Source organism: Mesocricetus auratus, unplaced genomic scaffold (assembly GCF_017639785.1).
Source record: "Mesocricetus auratus isolate SY011 unplaced genomic scaffold, BCM_Maur_2.0 Super-Scaffold_100042, whole genome shotgun sequence".
Lineage (NCBI taxonomy): Eukaryota > Metazoa > Chordata > Mammalia > Rodentia > Cricetidae > Mesocricetus > Mesocricetus auratus.
Window position 1 is genome coordinate 4277853 of NW_024429219.1, and position 22971 is coordinate 4300823.

The 22971-nt window shown below is 53.6% G+C and overlaps 1 protein-coding gene across 1 annotated transcript; it reads right to left on the reverse strand.

Moving 5' to 3' along the window:
• Positions 1–1609: 1609 nt before the first annotated feature.
• Positions 1610–10617, reverse strand: Klhl21 (kelch like family member 21). The gene is made up of 4 exons (XM_005079284.4): positions 9550–10617; positions 6800–7205; positions 5020–5092; positions 1610–4134 (listed from the first exon to the last, which is right to left on the reverse strand). Exons 1-4 carry the CDS (start codon positions 10568–10570, stop codon positions 3841–3843), a joined length of 1794 nt encoding a protein of 597 aa, XP_005079341.1. The 5' UTR covers positions 10571–10617; the 3' UTR covers positions 1610–3840.
• Positions 10618–22971: the final 12354 nt, after the last annotated feature.

The following is a 22971-nucleotide window of genomic DNA, read 5'->3' on the forward strand; positions in this document are numbered from 1 at the left end:
CACGGGTTGAATCTCAGAAGTTGGGCAAAGTAGTCAGGGTCCATGCTCATGGCTTCTTGGCCTGAGTTAAACCAGTCCAATGAAGCCAGCACGGCCATGGCAGCTAAGCAAGCCGGCCGTGCCAGGCTGCATGCCCACAGAGGGACCCATCCCTTACAAGGGCCCTATGTTGGTTCAGACGTTGAGTGGGAAGGTGTGTGGGTCCCACCTTTATAGAACGGAGTGCCGTGGGTCATGGGTGCAGCAGACACGTGCTTAAATGGGCTGGTTCTTGCTCATGCTTCTCAGACTAGTACTGAGAAAGCTCACTGGGTGGAAAACCTCTGCCAAATTACTGGGGGCTGCTCTACGCGCTCTCACGCCTGCCTGGTCTGTTAGCACGGGCGTAGCTCGGGCCTGGGTCCTCAGCATGGAAGCTGCTCCATAACCAGTATCCCCCAATCACAAGTACGAGACACCTTCCTATGACCCAGCTGGGGAAGTGACCTGATGTCATCTTTGCCACACTGTTGGTTGAGGCTTGTCACCAGTACTTCCTGGTTAGAGGAGGCGTAGAATTTGGATTGTGAAATACGGTCACATTGGAACATCTGGGCCAGCGATGGTCATGGCCCCAGCAGCTGGAGCCAGGCTTTGTCTAATCCCCCTGTTGCTGCCACACTCCTGCCCTTACAGACACTGATGCCCCTGCCACTGAGAGGCAAGGGCAACAGGCTTCACTCAGACCTAACGCACCTGAGCCCCTTTCATTCCCTGGCCATTAGAGGCTGAGGGAGAGGCAGCGTGCACAGCGTACGCATCCCGGGTTTGCCAATACAGGCCTGTTGTGAAGATGCGGCCATGGGGTTGGGGATGTGGCTCAGTGGTAAAGCATTCAGCACGGTGAGATCCTCAGTCTACCCTCAGGGACCCTAGCCTGTGTCCAGCTTAGGCATCAGCCTCCCCTGAGTTTGGATAGGCTCCAGTGGTCCAGACTGAAGGCTCGGGAGGAGGGGGTCTCACAGCCGGTTTGGAACCATTTAAGAGCAGTGGTTCTCAGCCTTCCTAATGCTTCAACCCTTTAATACAGTTCCTCACGGTGGGGTGACCCCCAACCATAAAATTATTTTCGCTGCTACTTCATAACTGCAATTTTGCTACTGTTACACATTATATTGCAAATATCTGGTCTCCAGTGCTCTAGGTTAAGAAGCACTGCTCTAAAGATACCCTTCCAGGTCAAGGACCATCTTACTGTGGGCAGGAGCCAGCCTCCCCCTGCATTGCGTCAGGTGTGTATTTCACCACCCGAGGCGAGAAAGGGCGCAGAAGGCTCTGTGACGCTGGGCTCCCCAAGGCACACCTGCTGGCCAGCATTCGCTCAGCCGTCCAGAGCTGCCTCCCACCGCCTGCGCTGGCCTCTGCAGATCCCCAGAAGACAGAACAGCAAGAAAATGAAGGCCAGCTGGGCGGTGGCGGCGCACACCTTTAACCCCAGCGTTCAGGAGGCAGAGACAGAGGGATCTGTGAGTCTGAGGCCAGCCTGGTCTACAGAGTGAGTTCCCGGACAGCCAGAGCTACACAGTGAGACTCTGGGGAAACAAAAGCTGAAAAGCTATGACACCCAGCATATAGGAAACATTTTATTTCAAAAAGTAGAGGAGCATCCTAAAACCTTAGAATGCGGCACATAGAAGTCTACAGAGTAGACAAAAATAAATACACAAATCTGCCCCAGCCACTGGTGTGACCGAGTGCGGGTCACCTAAGGAAGGTGACCTTCATTAATACATCTCTGATGTCATAAATACGAGAAATCCCTTACAGATCAGCATCAGATACCAGGCACAGAACTTTTCATAACTTAATTTTATCCCGACATATAAAAGCTTTTTACATGTGACAGGGACAATCCCATACCAACGTGACCCAGCGTTAATCCCTGTTAGTGCAGAGACGTGTCAAGTGGTGGGGTTGCACCCCAGAGCCCGTGGCTAAGGTGAAGCTGAGGCAGGGACTGTCCTGGACTCCAGTGAGTCCACAGTGAGGGCCTACTGGGCACTATCCTTAGTCGTGGAAACCTGAGTAGGTCGGGAGCATAGGTGGGCAGAGGCGCCCCGTGCAAGCGTGCTCTACAGCGCAGTAGCCCCGCAGGTCACGGGAGTGCAGATACAGGGGTTTCCTAACTTGCCTAACCTGCCCCGGAGAGGATCTGACAGGGGTGGCAAGTCCACACACGGCCCCGCCCTGCCATGCTAAGGCACCCCACAGTACCAACACCGCTGGCTGGCAGCTTTTCAAGGCTCACTGAGGAAAGGCACTAGAGGGCTGGGCTGACAGCACCAGGGACCAAAACCAACTACAGCCGCACACCCCACAGGAGCCTGGGACACCAGCGGGCCACACTGGGACAGCACTGCCCCGCACGCACTCACTCAGCCCTTTCCAGGGTCAGGTGCCCAGCACAGCACTTTAGAACTCGGATTCCAAACCCAACAGGATGGCATCTGCCATGTGCGACACCGAAGAGGAAGCGGGTGGGTACCTGGGAAATTAAGGCAGCCCCCCCACCACTGCCACCTGGCCAAGAAGAGGGCTATGGGTATGTGATGGGCCAGGCTCTGTTCTGAGAGCCCCACCCACCTGCCAAGTTCACCAAAATAGCCTGAACCCTGGCTTTGTCTCTAATAACAGTCCTAACACCCTCTTCCCCAGAAAGAGGCATGACGACAAACCCCAGCAGAGAGGTCACTGGGTACCTTGATCGGTCTCAGCACCCAAAACCCATGACACCAAAGTCAGGAAGAAACCCAGGCGTTCCCCGAGCTGTGGCTCGGGGGTCCTGGTCCTCCACACCGGGGCCTGAGCTCCTAGGAATCTTAAGCTTTCCACACAATGGCGGCAAGTTTCTAACGGTGACCCGTATTGTATCTCTTCAAGTCAGACAGAGCCACTAGTCATTTACTTCTCCCAACTCTGTTTCTTTTCGAGTTCAACTCCAAGCGTTTCAAACCTAGACCCAAGCGCTGGGGCCGCTGCGCCCGGCTGCCTTTAGAAGCAGGAGTCTCTACTTCCAGGCCCGGCATCTGTCCACTAAAGACAAGTGTCCGTGAGATTCCCCAGGTGGCACAGCGATCTAGCTTTGTGAACAGTGCTCATCTCCCCCAACCCGGCCTTGCCTCTGCAGGTTTGAGACAGAGCCCCAGGGAAAGCCAGGGACAGAGGAGAGAGACTCCTGGCCAGATGAGAGCATGCACTATGGAAACCCCTTCAAGCTCACACTGTGGCTTAATCCACCAGCTCAGTCTGTACTCGGAACCTGAAAGCCTGTCCTGGGGGTGAGACCCCACCGGACATGCGAGGCTAGGTGAGCTGACGCCCCTTGGAGCTGCAGCATTAGCTACAGGGAGCCTTGCTACCAGACGTGGAGGTTAGCACTCTAACATAGATAGTCTTTGTCTTCTTCCTGGGGCCCCCGTGTTCCAGGCCAGGCTACTTTCTGTCACAGGGACCCTTGCCCTCTGCTCTGGGATCAAGCAGGCCCAGGAGGTGGCGGCAAGGACAGGCACACTGCGTGGTGAGCTGGGTGCTACAAGCTGGAGGTAACTTCTGGAAGGCAGAGATACACGACGGGAGGAGCCGCTAGTTCTTAGCCACACGGGTCACCAGCAGCGTCGTCCCTAGAAGCTGTGACGTAGGCTCCGAATGTACAGACACCTTCACAGGATGATCTCGGGGCTCACTCAGCACCCATGAGCCGACTGCTCTGCCCGGTGACCCATCCCGTGCAAAAGGGAGGGGCCGTTCCTCCGCAGGTGCCAGGCCCCTTGCACCAAGGCCCTCTCTTGGGCCAGGCCTGGGCTAGTGCAGCTCGTCAGGGTTCTGCGGCAGCCTGAGGCGGCCTGCATCCCTGTTGTCGCTGCTGCTGTTCAGCTCAAAGCCACGACCCCCTGCTGGTGTCTGCGGCATGAACTGGCGGAAGATGCTGACGCTGCCGTGCCAGAAGGTGGGCTCTGGAAGCCGCCCCACCACACTCCACGCCCGGGTCTCTGGGTCATAGGCCTCCACCACGTCCGAGAGTTCAAACGTATTGTCATATCCCCCAGAGACATAGAGCTTGCCTCCCAGGACGGCCAGGCTGCCCCCAACATGTACCTGCAGGTCAAGGTGGAGGAGTGAGGGGCAGGTAACTGGGGCAGGGCACACCTTCCTCCCCGATTGCTCTAGTAACTTGCAGGGACCAGCCCCGTGCATCATAACCACAGCACTAGAACCATCCTCAGCCTGCTAGTTTCTAGTGGGTGTAAACGGAATAAGCCGATGCCTTCCTGTTCCCCGACCAGGAAAATGGGGTTCCCTATGTGGTCAGCATGGTCTCCAGGTGCAGTCCCCCGCCCCAAGCATTTCTGCATCAGCCCGTTAGGTCAGGCTTATCCGTTCTTTCCATCTTACGGACAGGAGACGGTATGCTGGGGCGGCCAACAGTGACAGCTGGGAACCAAACCTGGCCGGATGCTACAGAGACTTCAAAAGTCATCGCACACCTCCTCAGGAAGCAGAGACCCTGACCGGATGACACCAGCAGCAAAGATGCCCCTGTTCCTGGCACACGGCACGTGTCCAGGAAATGTATTCCCAAGGCCAATTCCTCGGGAAGTAGCTGGGGTGGACAGTTCCCAGGGACCTGTCTGAGAGCATTCCCTCTGGCCACAACGGCTGCTGGTGTTCACACAAACATGCCAGCCCTGGGGCCTCTACAGTTGCTGTCTCTGTAGAAAACTTGTCCCAAGTCCTCACCTCCTCCTGTTCTTAGTAAGACCGCAGTGACCACCAGCCTGGTCTTCAAGTCCTATTTAAACACCTGGTACCGGTAGCTTCAGACGTAACACCAGCTTCCCTTAACTGAGAGAACACCTGGACAGGACTAACTACGGCCCCGCCCACCATGACTGTCTCTCCCAAACACTATCTTAATGACAGCTCAATTGCAAAAGCAGGACCAGCCCGCACTTACAGACGCCAGCACGCCTGTAGGATTACCTGATTCATAGACGGGATCGTGTCCCATTCATTCTTTGTGGGGTTGTACACATCCACCTCGGCGGAGTCATCCCTTCGGGAGGAACAGAGGGAGAGATAGCCGGTCAGACAAGGGCAGCAGTGCCCCGCGTGTGGTGTGAAGGGCCAGACACCTCAGAGCTGCTGACTCTTCCAGGGACCTCTATGTATATTTTTGAGATGAGGTCTTGGTTGGTAGCCCAGACTGGCCTTGAATCCACGGAGTTATCGTCTACCCCTGTACTTTTTGCCTTCTTTGCGGCAGAGACCAGAGTCACAGCTGGAAGGGGCTGGGCTGGACAGGGCTCCCCGACTCCTCTCTTCAAGGATGCTACATCCCAGCCACAGTCAACACTGGACTTTTCCAGAAACCAACTCAGAGTCCTTGCACAGAAGGCTGCCTAGGACATCAACTCCTTTTTTTTTCCCCCCCGAGATAGGGTTTCCAGGGTTTCTCTGTATTGTTTTGGAGGCTGTCCTGGAACTCGCTCTGCAGACCAGGCTGGCCTTGAACTCACAGAGATTCGCCTGCCTCTGCTGGGATTAAAAAGCGTGCATGTGTCACCAACGCCCGGCTGACATCAACTCCTTTTATTGGCCATGGATATCCAGGCATTCAGGTGGGGCTGAAGTGGCTTCCTGTGTGGACGGCACATAAGCAAACCACAGGCTGGGCAAACCCCTCCCTTGTCCACTTGGGAGAGGTAGCAATCAAAACTGAGTGCCGTCCAGGAAGAGCCAACAGTGTCGGGATCTTGTCCTGGACCTCAGGACAGGGGCGGTGTTCTCCAAGGTGCTGGGCCAGCAGCGGCCAGAGGGGCTGACTGAACCAAAGACCTGGCACTCTTCAGAGTTGTATTTATAGCCAGCCCTTCCCCCTTCCTGAAGGCACCTCAGGAGGTGAGGAGAACTAGGGAAGGGCCAGACAGTTTCACAACAGGACCCAGGCTGAGGAAGGTTCCAGGGCATTCTCAAGCAAACCTCCAGGTCCCGGCATTTAAAGACACCAGGGCCCTCAGCTTCTTAGATGACAAACAATGACACTTGGGCCCCCTTTAGACTCCTCAGAGCTCACCCTGGAGAGTGGTGGCCTATTTTTGGGGGGCAGGGCAGGCAAAGGTCAGTGCTGCTCAGCCAGGGAAAATACAAGGCCCAGGGCATACAGCTTTGGGCTCCCAGACCAAAGTCCAAGACCAAAAGGAGACAGAAGGGACTGTCATTCATCCATTCCCTCCCTCCCCGCAAGCCTCACAGCTTCAGACCAGGGAGGGGAGCAGTGGACATACACAGACGCGCACTCATGCATGTACGCGCACACATACAGTACGAAGGGGATCCAATTACCCTCCCAAACGTTCAGCAGCCAGTCAGTCAAGGCACATTTGACTGTGACAGGTCATGGGGCTAAGGTAGAGCTGAGACATCTGTCTCTGTCTCATTCTCATCTGTCTCTGTCTCATTCTCACACACACACACACACACACACACACACACACGCACACACACACACACATGCACGCACACACACACACACTGCACATGTAGCTGGTGGACACATGGCTGCTTAGCTAGGCACTGCCAAGACTCCACTACCCTTGAAGTAGCTTGATTAAGAAAACCTAGAAGCCCCACAGAAATGGCCCAAAGGGTGGGACAAGCCCCAGCCTCTGACCTCAGCTCAGCCCCCGCCCCCTTTCCCTCATCTATGAAAGGGCAGCACAGGGACACAGAGCCAAAAAAAACACCACCTCCAGGGACTCACCTGACAAAGTACATGAGCCCGTTCAGGGTCACAGTCTTGGGCGCAAACGACCAAGGTGGGAGCTGGCCACAGTCCACCAGAGACCACAGGTCAGCATCCGGGTCATAGCACTGAATCACCATGCTCTCCTTGCCTGCCAGGGAGCCGATGGCGTAGAGCCGGCCTCGGCAGGCGGTGGTGGAGCAGTTGTCCATGGGGTAGGTCATGGGCTGCAGGGCCTCCCAGGAGTCGGTGGTATGGTCGTAGCGCTCCGTGCTGTCGGCGGCCACCACGTACAGGAGCCCGTCCAGGACACAAGAGCTGTGGTACTCTCTCGCCTTGAGCATGGGAGCCACCTCCGTCCACTCGTTCACGCTCGAGTTGTACCTCCACACGCAGTCATAGAGCCGGGAGCCGTCGGACCCGCCTGTCGGGGCACACGGAGGGCAGATGGTCAGCCCACGCCAAGTGAGTCACCCACCTGTGCCTTCTTGGGCTTCCGGATTAGGCCTCTCCCTACAGGGGAATTATTAGCCTCGCTCCCTTCACCCAAAACACACTTGTCTTTTCTGGCATCGCCAAGTAGTCACGGTCACTGAGGCAGGGCGCAGGCCCAGGGATCGCTGCCAGTTCAAGACCAAAAGACGCCTCTCCCCAACAGCCCTAGATTGAGGGACACAGTCAAGCTGGTGGAATGCTTACCAGAGCACGCATGAACCCTGGGTTTGTCCCCAGAGAGCAACACGCCTGTTACCCCAGCTCTGGGCTACATGAGACCCACATCCCAAGAAACAGAACGAGGGCAGAGAGCACTGGCTGCTCTTTCACAGGACCTGGGGTTCAATTCCCGGCATGCACATGGCAGCTCACAGCCATCCACGACACCAGTCCTGAGGGATCTGATGCCTTCTTCTGGCTTCTGTTGGCACATACAGGCAAAACACTCATACATTAAGAAACACAATAAAGTCGGGCATTGGTACTGCACACCTTTAATCCAAGCACTCTGGAGGCAGAGGCAGGTAGATACACAGAGAAACCCTGTCTCAGAAAACCAAAAAAATAAAACAATAAAAAAACAAAACTACCCTCCTCCACACGGCCTTAGTCTTTCCCCCATCCAACACCACCACACTTAACTAATTCAGACCTTGCACTCTTGGGTGAGAAGAGCTCCTCTGGGTAGATGCATGGGACATGGCCACTGAACTCTAGACATCCTGGACACTTTCAAACCAAGACTGTGTCGGGGACAAGGTGAGAACTCCGCACTGGCTCCCAAGAGACCTAACACAACCAGCCACACTGTCACACCTCCCCTCTGTGACTTTTGACTTTCAGCGGAGGGCATGTTTCACCTGGGACTCTTATCAAGCTACGCGGCGTGACCTGACACTGATTTTTTTTTTTTTTTTTTTGGTAATAGCATAAAGTAGGTCTAAGACCATGGGCCGTTCACAGTATGTGAGGAGACTCCAGGAATCCAATCCTGGGGGCTGTGCCCCCTGGCTTTCCTGGCTGGTGCTCTGAACAGGGCAGACATTCTGTCTGTCCCTCAGCCCAGAGCTTTTGAGGGAAGAGTCTGAGGCACCTTCTACAGGGACGCTGTGGAGCAGCTGAAGCAGCATCCTGGCACCACAGGAAAATCCCCCCACCAGCAGCTGAAGGGAATGTCAGAGCCACCTGCCTAAAGCCGATTAGCTGTTCGGCTGCGGGACACTTATTCAAGGGCGGGTCTGGCCAGTTGGGGGGGGGAAGGCGGTCTCCGCAGAAAACCAACAGCCCGACCTCACAGGAGATGGGGGCAGGGCAGCAAGGGCGGAGCCCAAACACCACAGGCCAGCTAGATTCTGACAGGTCTGGCAGAGGGCCGCGATTCAGGGGCCAGAGTTGAGGCTGTCCCTGAGCCAGGATGCGTCTGTCCCATCCTCTGCTCTGAGACCCACCAGCACGCCACAGGAAGGGCAGAGTGGGCTCTCTGGAATGTGAAGCACGGCCCCGTGACAGCCCAGGCTCGAGCCTGCCAGCCTGATAATGATAACGGACAGCGGCCCCCGGGGTCTTCCCTTATATAGCAGCAGTTCCAGAGGCCAGCCCTGTTGGCCCGAAGGAGGAGGGGGTGGCCGGCCTCCCTTCTGTTTGATTAGGGATCTATCCTTAGTGAAAATACGTGGGAGAAGCCTGCACGGGGCAGGCCGGGGCCCGCCTACGGTGACTCGGCACTGTTTTGGGGTTTCAGCCAAGTAACTGGAAGAAAATCTCTCGACATGTGACCGTGTTTACAGTCGTGGGCTAGGGCAGCCTCAACACCATGTGATCCACAGTGCACTGCCTAGGTACGGGTTCTAAGAAACCCTGTCACTGGTGACAAAGCCAGTGAGTCAGGAGGCCCCTGTGGCTTAGCAGGGAGGGAGAAATGTCCCCGCTTTGGGAGGGAGAGATGCCAGGCGCCAGCCTACAAGTCTGTCCCACATTCCTTGGGGATTAAAAGAAAGCACCCTTTGTGCCAGGTCAATGCCGGGCCTCTTCCAACCCCAAGGCGGGAGGCACCTCCGGGGCAAGGAGTTGGCTAAGCGAGGCAGGCTGTCCCACGTAGGGCACGGAGACCCACAAAGCGGCTATGTCTCTGCTCGCACAGGGGGCTCTCTCTTCTAGCTGGAACGCGAATGGAAAAACTAACGTAGTCAAGGGCTAGGTCGGGCCCTAGGATTCCAGGTCCTGAGCCTCTCTCTCTCTTTCTCTCTCTCTTGAAAAGTCCCCGGCGCACTCACCCGTTACGTAGATGTCGTTGCCCAGCGCCACAATACTGTAGCCCCCGCCTAAGTGGTCGGGGAACTCGGCCAGGTAGCGCCACTGGCCCGTCTGCGGATTGTAGCAGTCGACTGTGACCAACTCGTCGCAGTCCTGGTCGCAACCCCCCACCAGCACCAGGATCTCGGCTAGGCCGGTGGACGGGCGCGGACGCATGCGGGGGCAGGGCCCGCGGTCGTGCCGGTCGTAGCGCGCCGCCTGGAAGTCGCGGGCCTCGCGCAGCAGGCGCAGGCAAGGCGGGCAGCGCGCCACCAGGGGCTCGGCCTCCACGTGTGCCAGCAGGTAGAAGCGGCGCACGAAGGGCAGGCGCACGGCCTCCAGCAGCTGCGGCCAGTGCGCCGCGCGACGCGGCGGGTCCGCGCGGACCCAGCGCAGCGCCAGCTGGTAGGCCGCCTCCTCCTTGGGCACGCACAGCCCGTCGTCCCGCAGGTAGCGCAGCAGGCGGGCCAGCGGCAGCCTCTCCAGCTGCTCGGCGCCCAGCTCGCCCACGTGGCGCAGGATGAAGCGCTGGGCCGCGCTGGCCAGCCCCGAGCAGCTGAAGGCCTCGGCGAAGTCCTGCATGTCCAGGCAGTTGGCCAGGTCGAGCTGCTGCTGCAGGAAGGCGCCGCACGCCTCCTTCACGGCGGGGAACTGCAGCAGGTCCGCGGCGCGCAGCAGCGGCTCGGCGTTGTCGCCGCTCACGGCCACCCTGCCGGTGTAGCTGAAGTCCAGGAGCAGCTGCAGCATGTCGGGCGGCACCCCGTGCAGGCGCACGCGCTCGGCGCGGCTCTCGCGCAGCTGGCCCGCGAACATGGCGCGGAAGTAAGGACTGGCGGCCGCCAGCACAGCGCGGTGCGCGGGGAAGTCGCGGCCGCCCGCCGCCTCCAGGGTCACATCCAGGAACTTGCGCTCGGCGCGCAGCTGGCTCAAGCCGCGCAGCAGGCTGAGGGCGTGCGCGGGATCGGAGAAGGGCAGCACGGCCAAAGGCGCCGGCCGCTCCATGACGCGGGACAGCGGGCACAGGGACGCCCCGGCGCGCCGGGCACCGCCTCTATAAATACGCACGCCAGCCGCGGCCTCCGTGGGCGGGGTCTGTCGGGGCGGAGCGCCGCGGGCCACGCCCACTTAACCCATTTGTCCCCGGCGTTGCCGTTTGCGTCTCCGCCGCCTACGCCCGCTCGCTTTCCGCCCTTCCGGAGTTTCCAACCGTCTCCGCTGACGCTCCTAGGTGTGCTAACCACTCTCCAGCCCGGCGGTTTGCAGAGCGAGGCCGGGAGAGGCGAGCTCGGCACCCGAATTCACAGCTACTCCTTTGGTTCCAGATTCCCTATTGCGCCCCTGGGAACCTCAGGACATCTGGGTCTCCAGGGGTAGCTACTTAACTTCGTCAGATTTTAAAAGTACTGTTTGCACAGTTCAGCGCCTAAGCACGAACAAGTGTAAGTGTTTCGTTGGGTTTTTGTTTTGTTTTTTGGTTTTGTTTTGACTCCTTTAAGAGAAACCGGACCAGACTCCAGGAAGGCGCGCCACTGTGCTCATGCCTGAGTTCAAAGCGCATCAGCAGTCAAGTTTAGTCAGCATAGAAGTAGTAATTTTACTTTTCGAGTCAGGTTCCTTCAGGCTACCTACGGGTAGGAGCAGGTCCTGCTGGGTAAGGAAGGCCCAGGCTCCTAGCCCTCCGGGTGGCCCAATGGCTCGCGGTCGGCCGGGGGAGTGCCTAAAACAGCTGCAGACCGAGCCGGTCGGCAGTCACAGTTCTGCCAGTGGGGGGAGAGAGAGAGAGAGAGAGAGAGAGAGAGAGAGAGAGAGAGAGAGAGAGAGAGAGAGAGAGAGAGAGAGAGAGAGAGAGAGAGAGAGAGAGAGAGAGAGAGAGAGAGAGAGAGAGAGAGAGAGAGAGAGAGAGAGAGAGAGAGAGAGAGAGAGAGAGAGAGAGAGAGAGAGAGAGAGAGAGAGAGAGAGAGAGAGAGAGAGAGAGAGAGAGAGAGAGAGAGAGAGAGAGAGAGAGAGAGTGTGCGCGCGCGCACGCAACTCTAGGAAAGGGAGCCTACACTTGGAAGACATGCTTAGTTTCAGGGAAGTGTGGAGAAAGAAACCTCGGTGTTTGCTAATGAACTGTCCCCAAGTCCTTTCTGAAAGCATCCCAGCCTCAGGCCGTGCCGGGTCGCGCCCCTCGGGGAAGGCCAAGCACCCTTGGAGTCCGTCCCCTCATCCCTGAGTGGCTAGGTTGACACAGCTTTGGCAGGAGACATTTTGTTTTGCTCCTCTCCTGAAACCTGGATTTCAGGCTTTCTCGTCCACTCAGGAACCTCACCTCCTTTTCCTGAGAATGCATCTGGTCTAAATTTCAGGGTCTGCACGGTAAGCAGGGATTCTAAGGACGAAAACACGCAGGTACTCAGGCAACTGCCTGTTGCCCATAGAAGGACTGTTCAGACAGCTATTAAAGGCAGTGCAGCATTCCTGGGCCCAGGAGCCTGGCCAATCGCTTACACACACAGGCCTCTGCCGCTCTGAGGAGCCAGGAAGTGGGGTGCTGGTGAAGTACTACGATCCCTTGGAGCCTAAGGCTTACACTCTAGAGCTGAAGACTGAGTGCGGATTTTGTTTCTGCTGGGGACGGGACCCAGGGCCTCAGACGCTCCAAGCATTTATCATCTGAGTTCTAACCTCCTAAATTCAAAGGTTGGCCTCATGATGCACCTGTGAAGGGTTATGCAGACATTGACATGGGAAGTACATGTTTTCATGCTAGTTCTGTCAAGTCAGATTGCACATAGTGGGATTCAGCTATACAAATTGCCTAGAAAAACAAATGAACCTTGTCTGCTCTCCCCCCCCCCGCCAGAGGGTTTCTCTGTGTAGTTTTGTAGACCAGGCTGGCCTCAAACTCACACAGATCCACCTGCCTTTGCCTTCTGAGTGCTGGGATTAACTCGCAACCACCAACACCTGGTGACCTTTGTTCTCTTTCTTGAAGTTCCTCAGGCTTGAACCCCGGCCAGCTTGCACTTCATTTATTATATTGCTGTGTCAGCAACCAACCCTAGATGTCAGCTTCCCTTTGAACTTTATGTGTTGCATGTGTGTTCACTCATGTGCCAGTGTTTGCCCGGGGTCAGAGGACACTTAGCCTCAGGGGCTGACCCTCGACCTTACCTTGCTTCTGTTTGAGCCAGGGTCTCGTGATGTAACCCTGGCCATCCTGAACTCATAAGAGACCCACGTGCTTTGGCTTCCTGAGTGCTGGGATTGGAGGTGTGCGCCACCACTGCTGGCCTCTTGCTAAAGGCAGGGCCTCTGCTCTTTCCTCACCGCATAAACCAGACTATGTGGGCTGTAAACTTGCAGGGATTCTCCTGTCTCCACCTCCCACCCCCCATGCAGCGGTGCTGTGCTCGCTCCCAGTGGCTTGCACTCATCAGCTTGTTTGTGGACTCTGAGACTTTAACTTTGGGTCCCCGTTCTTAATGACAATCCCCCTTACCTACTGAGCCACCTTCCTGCCCTGCTTTTAGGGGTTTTTCAGACAGGTAGTCCAGGCTGGCCTGGAACTGATGATTTGCCTTAGTTTCTGCAGGGTTGGGATAGTAGACATGTGTCACCACGCCCATCCTGTATTCTTTCTTTAAGATGTAGGTATTTTTGTTAGAGAAAGAAGATGCAGGCAAGCAAGAACGAGACCTGGGGAGGGGATACGGCTCAGTGGTGGAGCAGTTGTTAGCACACGTGACACCCTGGCTTAATTCCTGCCACCCAAACAAAAATAAATAAGTGAAGAAATCCGTGGTAAGAATAATTAAACTGGGCCAGGCCTCCTCCGACACCTAGGAGGTAGAAGCAGGTAGATCTCTGTGAGTTCCAGGTCAATCTGATCTACTGTAGCAGGCCTACCTGGACCACCAGCCCTCAAATCATGATCAGAGACTCATAATCGATTATGAAAAGTCCTGCCTTAGCTTAGGCTTGTCTCTAGCTAGTTTTTCTTTAACTTAACTTTTAAGTTAACTTTAATTAACCCATGTGCTGCCCTGGGCTCATTTACCTCATCTACATGCTGTCCATCGTGCCTTCATGCTTCCTGTCTGTCTGTCTGTCCCCTGGTGGGCTGGTTTCCTTTTTTCCTCTGCCCTCCCCTCCTCTGCTTAACGAATGCTGCCCCCCCCTTTAGCTGTAATTTTGTTTCTGAGACAAGGTCTCACTGTAACCTTACCTGTCCCAGAACTAACTATGCAGACTGTTGTGGAATAAAATATTTAACTAAGTAAGTAAAGGTGTGTTACAGTTGTTTGTTGCAGAATAAATGGTTTAACTATGTAAAGATGTGTTACTGTTTCACATTGCCTGCCTTAATTGGTCTAATATAAAGCTAAACGGCTGGGCATTGGTGTCACACGCCTTTAATCCCAGCACTCGGGAGGCAGAGGCAGGAGGATCTCTGTGAGTTCGAGATCAGCCTGCTTTACAGAGCCAGTTCCAGGACAGCCTCCAAAACAATACAAAGAAACCCTGTCTCTTTCCTCTGACCTGTGTGAACCCACATCTACATCTTGACATCCAAGACACTACATGAACAGGACTGGAGCAATGGCAACATCAAGGCTAATGTGGAAATGGGAAATTTTCATGGGGTCCCACCCCTAGACAAAGAAACACAAGGGACCAATAATGGCTTAGAATTAGTCCTTCCCAGTGGTGCCCTGGTGGCACATGTCTTTAATCCCAGCAGACGGATCTCTGAGTTTGAGGTTAGTCTGGTCTATAGAGTGAGTTCAGGACAGTCAGGGCTATACAGAGTAATCCTGTCTGGGAGGGGAAAAAAAAAAAAGAATTAGTCCTTCTCAGGGATGGGCTCCATAATTGGTTGTCCAATAAAGAGTGGTCAGCCCTGGAAACCATACACACACAGTCAACAAAATCACTTGGCAGACTCAAAGATATACTTTTGTACTGGAGTATACATACACACACACACACACACACACACACCAATAATAATCAAGGAAAGAGGATACCAATTTGAGTAAGAGGGAGACACAGAAGGAGTTGGAGGGAGGGGAGGGAAAGGAAAAGTAATGTAATTATACTTTCACTAACAATGTATAAAATTTAAAATGGCAATTTCTTAAATTTTTGTTATTAACTATATACAATTATGTTAGCTATATAGGACTTTTTTGCTAAAATTTCTATCCGATGTATGCGTTTCACATGTTTTGCCTTCATGTCTGTCTGTGTACCACGTGGTGCCTGAGCTCAGAAGAGAGTATGAGCCGCCCTGGAACCAGAGTTACAGGAGGCTGTGAGCTACTGTGTGGGTGGTGTTGGGAACTAAGCACTGCTTGCTCCTAACTGCCCAGCCGACTCCAGCCCCACACCCTGAGTTTTGAAGCCAGCCTGGGCTACACAGTGAGACCTTGTCTCAAAAACAAACAAAAATCCTTGTGACTTTTCTGGGGCTGCGGTGCTCCAGGACTCAGTTTATTGGGACAGCACCCTAACTGAGCTCCACCCTTATCTCTTTCCTTTTCTGTCAGGAAGGAAAGTCACCAGGTTGCTCAGGCTGGCCTAGAACTTGCATGCTTCTTGGTTCTGTCAAGTAGTTATGGTATTATAGGCATCAGCCATTTTTAGGCCCTTAGGTCTGTTTTTCTCTTTTTTCCTTTTTTTCTTTTTTTTGGCTGTCCTGGAACTCTATCTATAAGCCAAGCTGGCCTTGAACTCACAGAGATCCACCTGCCTCTGCCTCCCAAGTGCTGGGATTAAAGGTTGAGCGCCACCACTGCTTGGCTTACGTCTGTTTTTAAAATTACTAACATTTTAGGGTCTGGAGAGATGGCTCCGAAGGTAAGAGCTCTTGTTCTTGTAGAGGATTCACATGATGGTTCACAACTCTCTGTAACTCCAATCCCAGGGGATCCGATGTCCTCCTCCAACCTCTTAGAGTACCAGGCAAACACATGGTATATATGCATACATGCATGCATGCATACATACATAGGTGCAAGAAAAAGTCATATGTACAAAATAGTAAATCTAAATCCTTTAAAATAATAAAAAAATCAAGCTCATTATGACACCCTCAACTTAGCAGGCAGGCATTTGAGACTACGAAAGTCAGTTTAGGAATGTGGCGAGAATAGAAAGGCCCAGATTTAGCCCTGTCAGCTGTGTTTGGGATTTTGAATGGCCTACCAACCCAGGCATGCTGGCCAGTTCTTCCTCCTCCTTGGGAGTCTCAAGGGGCCAATGTGGCAATGTGAGACACTCACTCTGTGCAGTGTAGTGAGGGCATCACACAGCAAAACTGAATTGTAGGAAATGCTGGCTTGTACTGTGGTGCCTTACAGCCCTTGGGGTAGCCAGCAACCGGGTGTGGTGGAGGCTCCTGTTTGGAGAGGAAGAGGTTAAGCTTCCAGAGAAGTAGTTTAAGACATTTAAAAATCATGACAATTCTAGAATAAAAAAATATTAATAATAAAATAAAATAATGCAGGGCTTGGAATATATAGGCCAGTGGGTAGATCGGTTGTTTAGCATGCATGGGTGGGCCCTGGTTCAGTCCTTGTACTGGGGAAATTATAAAAAAGTTTGTCCAAGGGCTGGAGAGATGGCTCAGAGGTCAAGAGCATTGACTGCTTTTCCAGGGGTCCTGAGTTCAATTCCCAGCAACCAAATGGTGGCTCACAACCATCTAATATTCAATCTGGTGCCCTCTTCTGGCATGTAGGCAGAACACTGTATATGTAAAAAATAAATAAATAAATCTTAAAAAAAAAAGTTTGTCCAAACTGCTTTTTTTTTTTTTTTTTTTTTTTGAGACTGGGCCTATACAGCTCTGGCTGCCTGGAACTTGCTATGTAGACCAGGCTAGCTTTGAATTCTCAAGAGATCTGCTTGCCTCTGCGTCTCAAATGCTAAGATTGAAGGCGTGTGCCACTAAGAATGGCTGAAGCAACTTGGTTGTGACAACGTCATGTATGATACGTGATTTAACCAGTGGTACCATTTAAATAAAAACAAAACGGAAAAACCAGCCGAGCAAACAAACAAAAACAGGGCCTGTGAGGTAGCTCAGTGTAGACATTTGTTCCCAAGCCTGATGACCTTGGGACACACTTTGTAGATGGAGAGAACTAACCCCCACAAGTCCTCTCTGTTCCGCTGCTACCATGACACTCAAGCCCACCCATACTAAGTAAGTACAAAGAAGTAAATCTCAAAACTATTTGCCGCTGGGCCTTGGTGGTGAACTCATTTAATCCCAGCACTTGGGAGGCAGAGGTAGTTGGATCTCTGTGAGTTCCAGGCCATCCTGGTCTACAGAAGGAGTTCCAGGACAGGCTCCAATGCAATACAGAGAAACTCTGTGTCGAAAAAACGAAATAAATGAATAAAAGCTACTTGCACAGGCTGTGGTGGCACTGATCTGTAATTCAGGCACTCAGAAGTCTAAATCAAGAAGATTTTGAGTTTGAGGCCAGGTTGGGCTACATAGCAAAAACTGCTCGCCTCACAGCCCGCCCACTCATCCACATACTCCAGACTGAGGGCTCAGGGCAATCAGCTTGCCTGGGGACCCCAGGTTAAAAGAAAAATAAACCACTCCATTTCGGTGTTTGAATTGTAATTTTAGATAATCAACAATAATCATTGTGAAAACTGTTATCTTTCAGTTTTCGTCTCAATGTTTTTTTTCCCCTTTTTTTGAAAGAGGATCTCAAATGGTCAGTGGTGGCGCATGCCTTCAGTCCCAGAACTCAAGAGGCAGAGGAAGATAGATCTCTGTGAGTTTAAGAGCCAGCCTGGCTGGGCGTTGGTGGCACACGCCTTTAATCCCAGCACTCGGGAGGCAGAGGTAGGCGGATCTCTGTGAGTTCGAGACCAGCCTGGACTACCAAGCGAGTTCCAGGACAGCCTCCAAAGCCACAGAGAAACCCTGTCTCAAAAAACCAAAAAAAAAAAAAAAAAAAAAAAAAAAAAAAAGAGCCAGCCTGGTCTAAGAGTTCAAAAACAGCCAGGGCTAGACAGAGAAACTCTGTCTCCATAAATAAATAAACAAGTAAGTAAGTAAAGAGGGTCTCACTATTCAGTCCTGACTGGAGGTCACACCTCTTATTAGTCCAGCTTCAGGGGCTCTGATGCCCTCTTCTGGTCTCCAGGGACACCAAACACACTTGTGGTGCTCAGACATACAGACACAATACCTCCAAATACACATACAAAAAAAAAATCCACTGAGCAGTGGTGGTACACACCTTTAATCCCAGTACTCCGGAGAAAGAGGCAGGTGGATCTCTGTAACTTCGAGACCAGCCTGGTCTACAAGAGCGAGTTTCAGGACAGCCTCCAAAGCCACAGAGAAACCCTGTCTTGAAAAACTAAAAAAAAAAAAAAAAGAAAAAGAAAAAGAAAAAATATTCCCATTGTGTGTTAGTGCACCTGCACACTGGTGTGGGTTCCAGGAGGCCAGAAGACAATGGCAGACCCCTGGAGCTGAAATTTCAGGTGTTGGGGCCACCAGACGTGGGCGCTGGGAACTGAACCCTGGCCCTCTGTAAGAGCGGCCACTGCTGAGTTCCCCCTCCAGCTTTGTTTACCAGTGCAAACCTAACGAGAGAAACTGACTTGATTTCTCTATGCCCGAGCACCGGCTAATTTTAGATTATTCACAGACATTCTCATCCTGCAGCCCAGGTCCTACAAGCTGAAAAGAGGATGGTGTCTCTCCTCTTCCTCCCCCTCCCCCAGCAAGGAGGGCACGAGGATGCCTAAAGATCTAGAAATATACTTCAGCTGGAGCAAGTGTGGAGCCCACAGAGCTCTACTCTGGACAGAACAGTCCTCTGGTAAAATTCACACCCACACCCCAATCGCACTGTGAAAACAGGAAGCAGAGTTCCCCAAAGTTCCCCCAAGTGAAGGTGCTGGAGCAGTGAGATTTAGGTAGGTTAGGCTGTACTTAGAAATGCAATTAAAACAACCACATCCTGGGATGCCTGGGAAACCCCGGTATTCCCAGTGTTTGAACTTGTCACAGCCTGGGTTAGTGCCACTGTCTTCCCTTCTCTTTCAAGAGCAATTACAATTGTCTGAGAATTAGCATTCACCCCCCCCCCCCGCATTAGAACAGAAAGAACGGTGACTCCCAGGATCTGGATGCTGTGACTACTGACATTGCTACTGAAGGAGCTCAAGAGAGTAGTACTGGCGCTGGAGAGGTGGCTCAGGGGTTAAGAGCACTGCCTGCTTTTCCAGAGGACCTGGGTTCAGTTCCCAGCACCCACATGGCAGCTCACGACTGCCTGTAACTCCAGTTCCAGGGGATCTGACACCTTCACAACAATGCTCATAAAAGAAAGTTAAAAAAAAAAAAAAAAAAAAGAGAAAGAGCCGGGTGGTGGCGGCACATGCCTTTAATCCCAGCACTGGGGAGGCAGAGGCAGGTGGATCTCTGTGAGTTCGAGGCCAGCCTGGTCTACAGAGCTAGTTCCAGGACAGGCTCCAAAGTTACAGAGAAACCCTGTCTCGAAAAACCAATTAAAAAAAAGAAAGTAGTGGTACAGAACCCCTGGAAGCAAGCAGGCATGGGGAAAAGCAGACTGTTTCCCAGAGAGAACGAGCCTTTATCATAGCTGGGCAGTTTGGGTCAAGACACTTAAAATAAGTTTAGGGAACACAGATAGAGCTCAGCGGTGAGAACCTTTGCTGGGCTGGTCGGGTCCCAGCAACCACACTCTCTCCTGATCTCCAAAGGCATTGCACACATACGGTGCAAATGTCCAGGCAGGAAAACAACAACAAACACCTACAAAAGTAAACTTTAAAAGATTTCAAGGGGGCTGGAGAGATGGCTCAGAGTTTAAGAGCACTGACTGCTCTTCTAGAGGTCTTGAGTTCAATTCCCAGCAACCACAACCACAACCATCTACAGTTCAATTTGGTGTATATGTAATAAAAAAATACATCTTAAAAAAAAAGATTTCAAGTATTTTCAGCACATGCACGTACCTGTGTGGTGTGGGTAAACACATTTGAGTGCCAATGCCGGAGGAGGCCTGAGGCCTGGACTTCTCCAGCAGTCGAGGCTCAATGGCTGTGAGCCACTTGATAGGGGTGCTGGGGAGGGAAGGAAGCCCTCTGCAAGAGCAGCAAGGCCCCCGGCGCTATTCTACACGTGTGTGCCCACGTGTATGTAGCTACACATGGTGGCGGATGTCAGATCACCTGGAGGATGAGCGGTCAGCTTCCCGAGGCCTTGGGAACAGAACTGGAGTCGTCTCAAACAGAGGTCCTTACTCCTGACCACAACACCGTTCTTCCAGTCCCTAGAATGTGTGGCTTTGAAAAACTTGAAGCAGTTTTTGGTACAACACTGGACTTATCTTGCTCACACTAGGCAGGTACCCACAATGGAAGTGTATTCCCAGCTAGGGAGACCAGTGTTTGCTTTTGAGACAGCATTTTGCATTGTAATTCAGGCTGGCCTGGAACCGTGGGTATTCTTGGGTCTCAGACTTCTGAGTGCCAGTACTTGGGTGAGGGAACCATAACCAGCAAAGAATCATTCACCCCCTTATTTGTAAGCAGTGCTGGGGACAAATCTAAGGCTTTCTGCATGCTGGACTGCCACCAAATAGACAGCTTCCTGCTTTTCTTTTGGGAAAGGGCTTAAGACGGCCCCAGTACGTATGCAGTCCAGGCTGTCTCGGGACTCCACATGCAGCCCTGACTTGTCTCCATTCTCATCCCAGCTTCCCTAGTGCTGGGGTGACAGCCCTGAGCAACCACGCCCGGCGGCACCTTGGTTTTTTCAACTTTCAGTTTTAAGTATGTGAGCATTTTGCTTGCATGGCTATTTATGCATCATGTCCATGTCTGGCGGGGTCCGAAGAGCACACAGCATCCACTGGAGCTGGAGTTACAGGTGGCCGTGTGTCATCATGTGTGTACCAAGAACTGAATCCAGGTCGTCTGGAAGAGCAGCAAGTGCGGCTAACCACTGAGCCATCCCTCCAGCCCTGGCTTTTATTTTTAAAAGATTATTTTTTTCTAGGTGTCTTTTTTTTCCCCTTCAAGACAGGGTTTCTCTGTGTAGCCGTGGCTGGCCTGGAACTTGCTCTGTAGACCAGGCTGGCCTCAAACTCACAGAGCTCTACCTGCCTCCAGAGTGCTGGGATTAAAGGCGTGCAGCACTAAGCCCCACTGCTTATTTCTACCTTAAAGTATGTGCATATATGTGTGTCTGAGTGTGAGTTTGTGCATGCTACTTAAGTACTGCCTGTGGAGGCCAGAGGAGGGTGTTGGGTTCCCTAGAGTTGCAGTTACAGGCAGTTGTGAGTTATGTGACATGGGGGCTGGGGACAGAGACCAAGTCCTGTGCAAGAACAGTGCGCACGCTCTTCACCGAGCCGTCTCTGTGGCCCTTCAGCCAGTCTCTTCATGTTCGCTGTGAAGTTTTTACCACAGGGAGGAAAGACCAGGTAGAGTCACTTCCTTTTTGAGTTGTATCTGTGTCATCCAGGCTGGCCTCAAAGGTAGAGATGAGCCTTCCTCTGCCTCTGGAGCGCGGGGATTACACCGCCGCTGCCACCACCCAGCTGTCATTCACTTTTTTGAGTTGTATCTGTGTCTACAGAACCAAGGCTGACCTTCCGGTCCCGATTCTCCTTCCTCTGTCTCTCAAGCTCTGGCCCCCAGGTGTGCATCAGCACGCTAGAGTTGCTTGCTTCCTCTTTTAGATTTATGTGTAGGAGTGTTTTGCTAGCACGTAGGTGTGTGCGTGCTTGCTGACCTCCGAGGTCAGGAGAGGGTGTTAGGTTCCCAGGAACTGGAGGTTACGGAGGGCTGTGCGAGCCTATGTGGGTGTTGGGAATTTAACCCCAGGCTTCTGCAAGAACAAGAAATGCTCTTGACTGCAGCTGCTGTACCTCTGAACTACCACAGACACCACGTCCTAACCTAGGGCCTCGAACGTTAAAGCTAGGGCCATACTCTCAGCTGCAACTCCAGGTGCCCCATGCCCAACGTCCTTGACCGAGGGTTTCCCTAAACGGTTCAGGCCAACCTTAGGATCTCCCTGTAACCTAGGAGGGAACTTTTACTTGGAGCCATCCTGCGTCAGCCTCCTGAGCACTGGATTACAGACAGCGCACCTGGCTCTCAGGGCCTTTCCATAGGAAAACTAAGTCACTTCAGGTGAGTCTGATCACGGGCCAAGGTAGTCAATCTTCAAGCATCCGCTCTGGACACGGGGATCACGTAACATTCGAATTCCGTATCTACTTGCATCTGGCCACCCTGAAGGCAGAAGTCACTAATGAGGTCCTACCGGCTAAGCCCGCAGTCCCTGTTTTCACCGTAATAGTTTCCTATCTGTATCACCTCAACGGGGCTTCAATATTGCAAAAATCATAAAACAACAACAACAGTAAACTACCTTTATTGAGCGAGTCAGTGTGGCAGACATTTTATTTAGGTTTGGGGAACCGAGGCTGGTTTCTGAGATCAACCCCGTTTTTTTTTCCTTTCGATGGGTCCTGTGTGGCTCAGGCTAGCCCATCCCCCCCGTTATTCACAAAGTCTCCGTTAGCGGCCCTGACTGGCCAGCAACTCTGTGTAGCTCAGGCTGGCCTCCAGTCCCGCCTGCTGGGTAGAATGGACAAACCACACACCCGGCTAAACCTATTCTTTCAATCACCGTTCGCATGAAAATCAGCTTAGCCGCGGAAACAGCAACAACCGCCGAAGGAGCTTTTCACGGGGCTCTCCAAAGAGCCTCGTCTTTTTCTCCAGTGTTTCCTCCTATTCGGAATTTAAAACCGTCTGTCGCTCTTTTGACAGCGTTTTAAGGCTCCCACCCAACGCGCTGCCGCCGCCGCCAGCGGAATGTGCACGCGTCCATCTTCCCGTCCCGGACGGCTCCTACCGTTACAGCCACCACAGGGCAGCGCAGCCTTGCGGTCGGGTCAGCCGGGCGCTCGCTCCATCCGCCACGCCTTCCGGGTCGGTTCTTCGTGCGCTGCCCACGCACTCACCCGTCCCGCACGGCCGGGCCCCCTCTCGGATCCCCGGGAAGCGCAAGTCGGGAGCGCAGGGCTTCCCGCCGCCGCGGCCCCGAGGACGGCGAGGAGGGAGGGAAACACACAGCGAGCCGCAGCCGGAGCCCGCCCCGGCCCGGAGAGCCCGGCTCCCTCTAACGAGGCTCGCACCGGGTGCCCGCGAGCGACCCCGGTCCAGGCCTCACGCCGCGGTCGCCCGGAACCTCCGAAGCCAAACGCCCGCGGGCCGCGAAAACAAGCGCGCTCCGCCCTCGCGGACGTCAGCGGCCCGCCCCCAGCCGCCGGGGCACCCCCGCCCCACAAAGGGCCGCAGCTCGAGGCCCCACGGGAGAAAGCGGAGCCCGG

Excerpts from the sequence above, each read along its gene's own strand:
- Klhl21 (XM_005079284.4), bottom strand. The coding sequence starts at position 10,570 with ATGGAGCGGCCGGCGCCTTTGGCCGTGCTGCCCTTCTCCGATCCCGCG. Across the intron at positions 5,093-6,799 it reads GGGCTCATGTACTTTGTCAG|GGATGACTCCGCCGAGGTGG; the intron begins GTGAGTCCCTGG and ends TTCCTCCCGAAG. Across the intron at positions 4,135-5,019 it reads CGATCCCGTCTATGAATCAG|GTACATGTTGGGGGCAGCCT; the intron begins GTAATCCTACAG and ends CTTGACCTGCAG.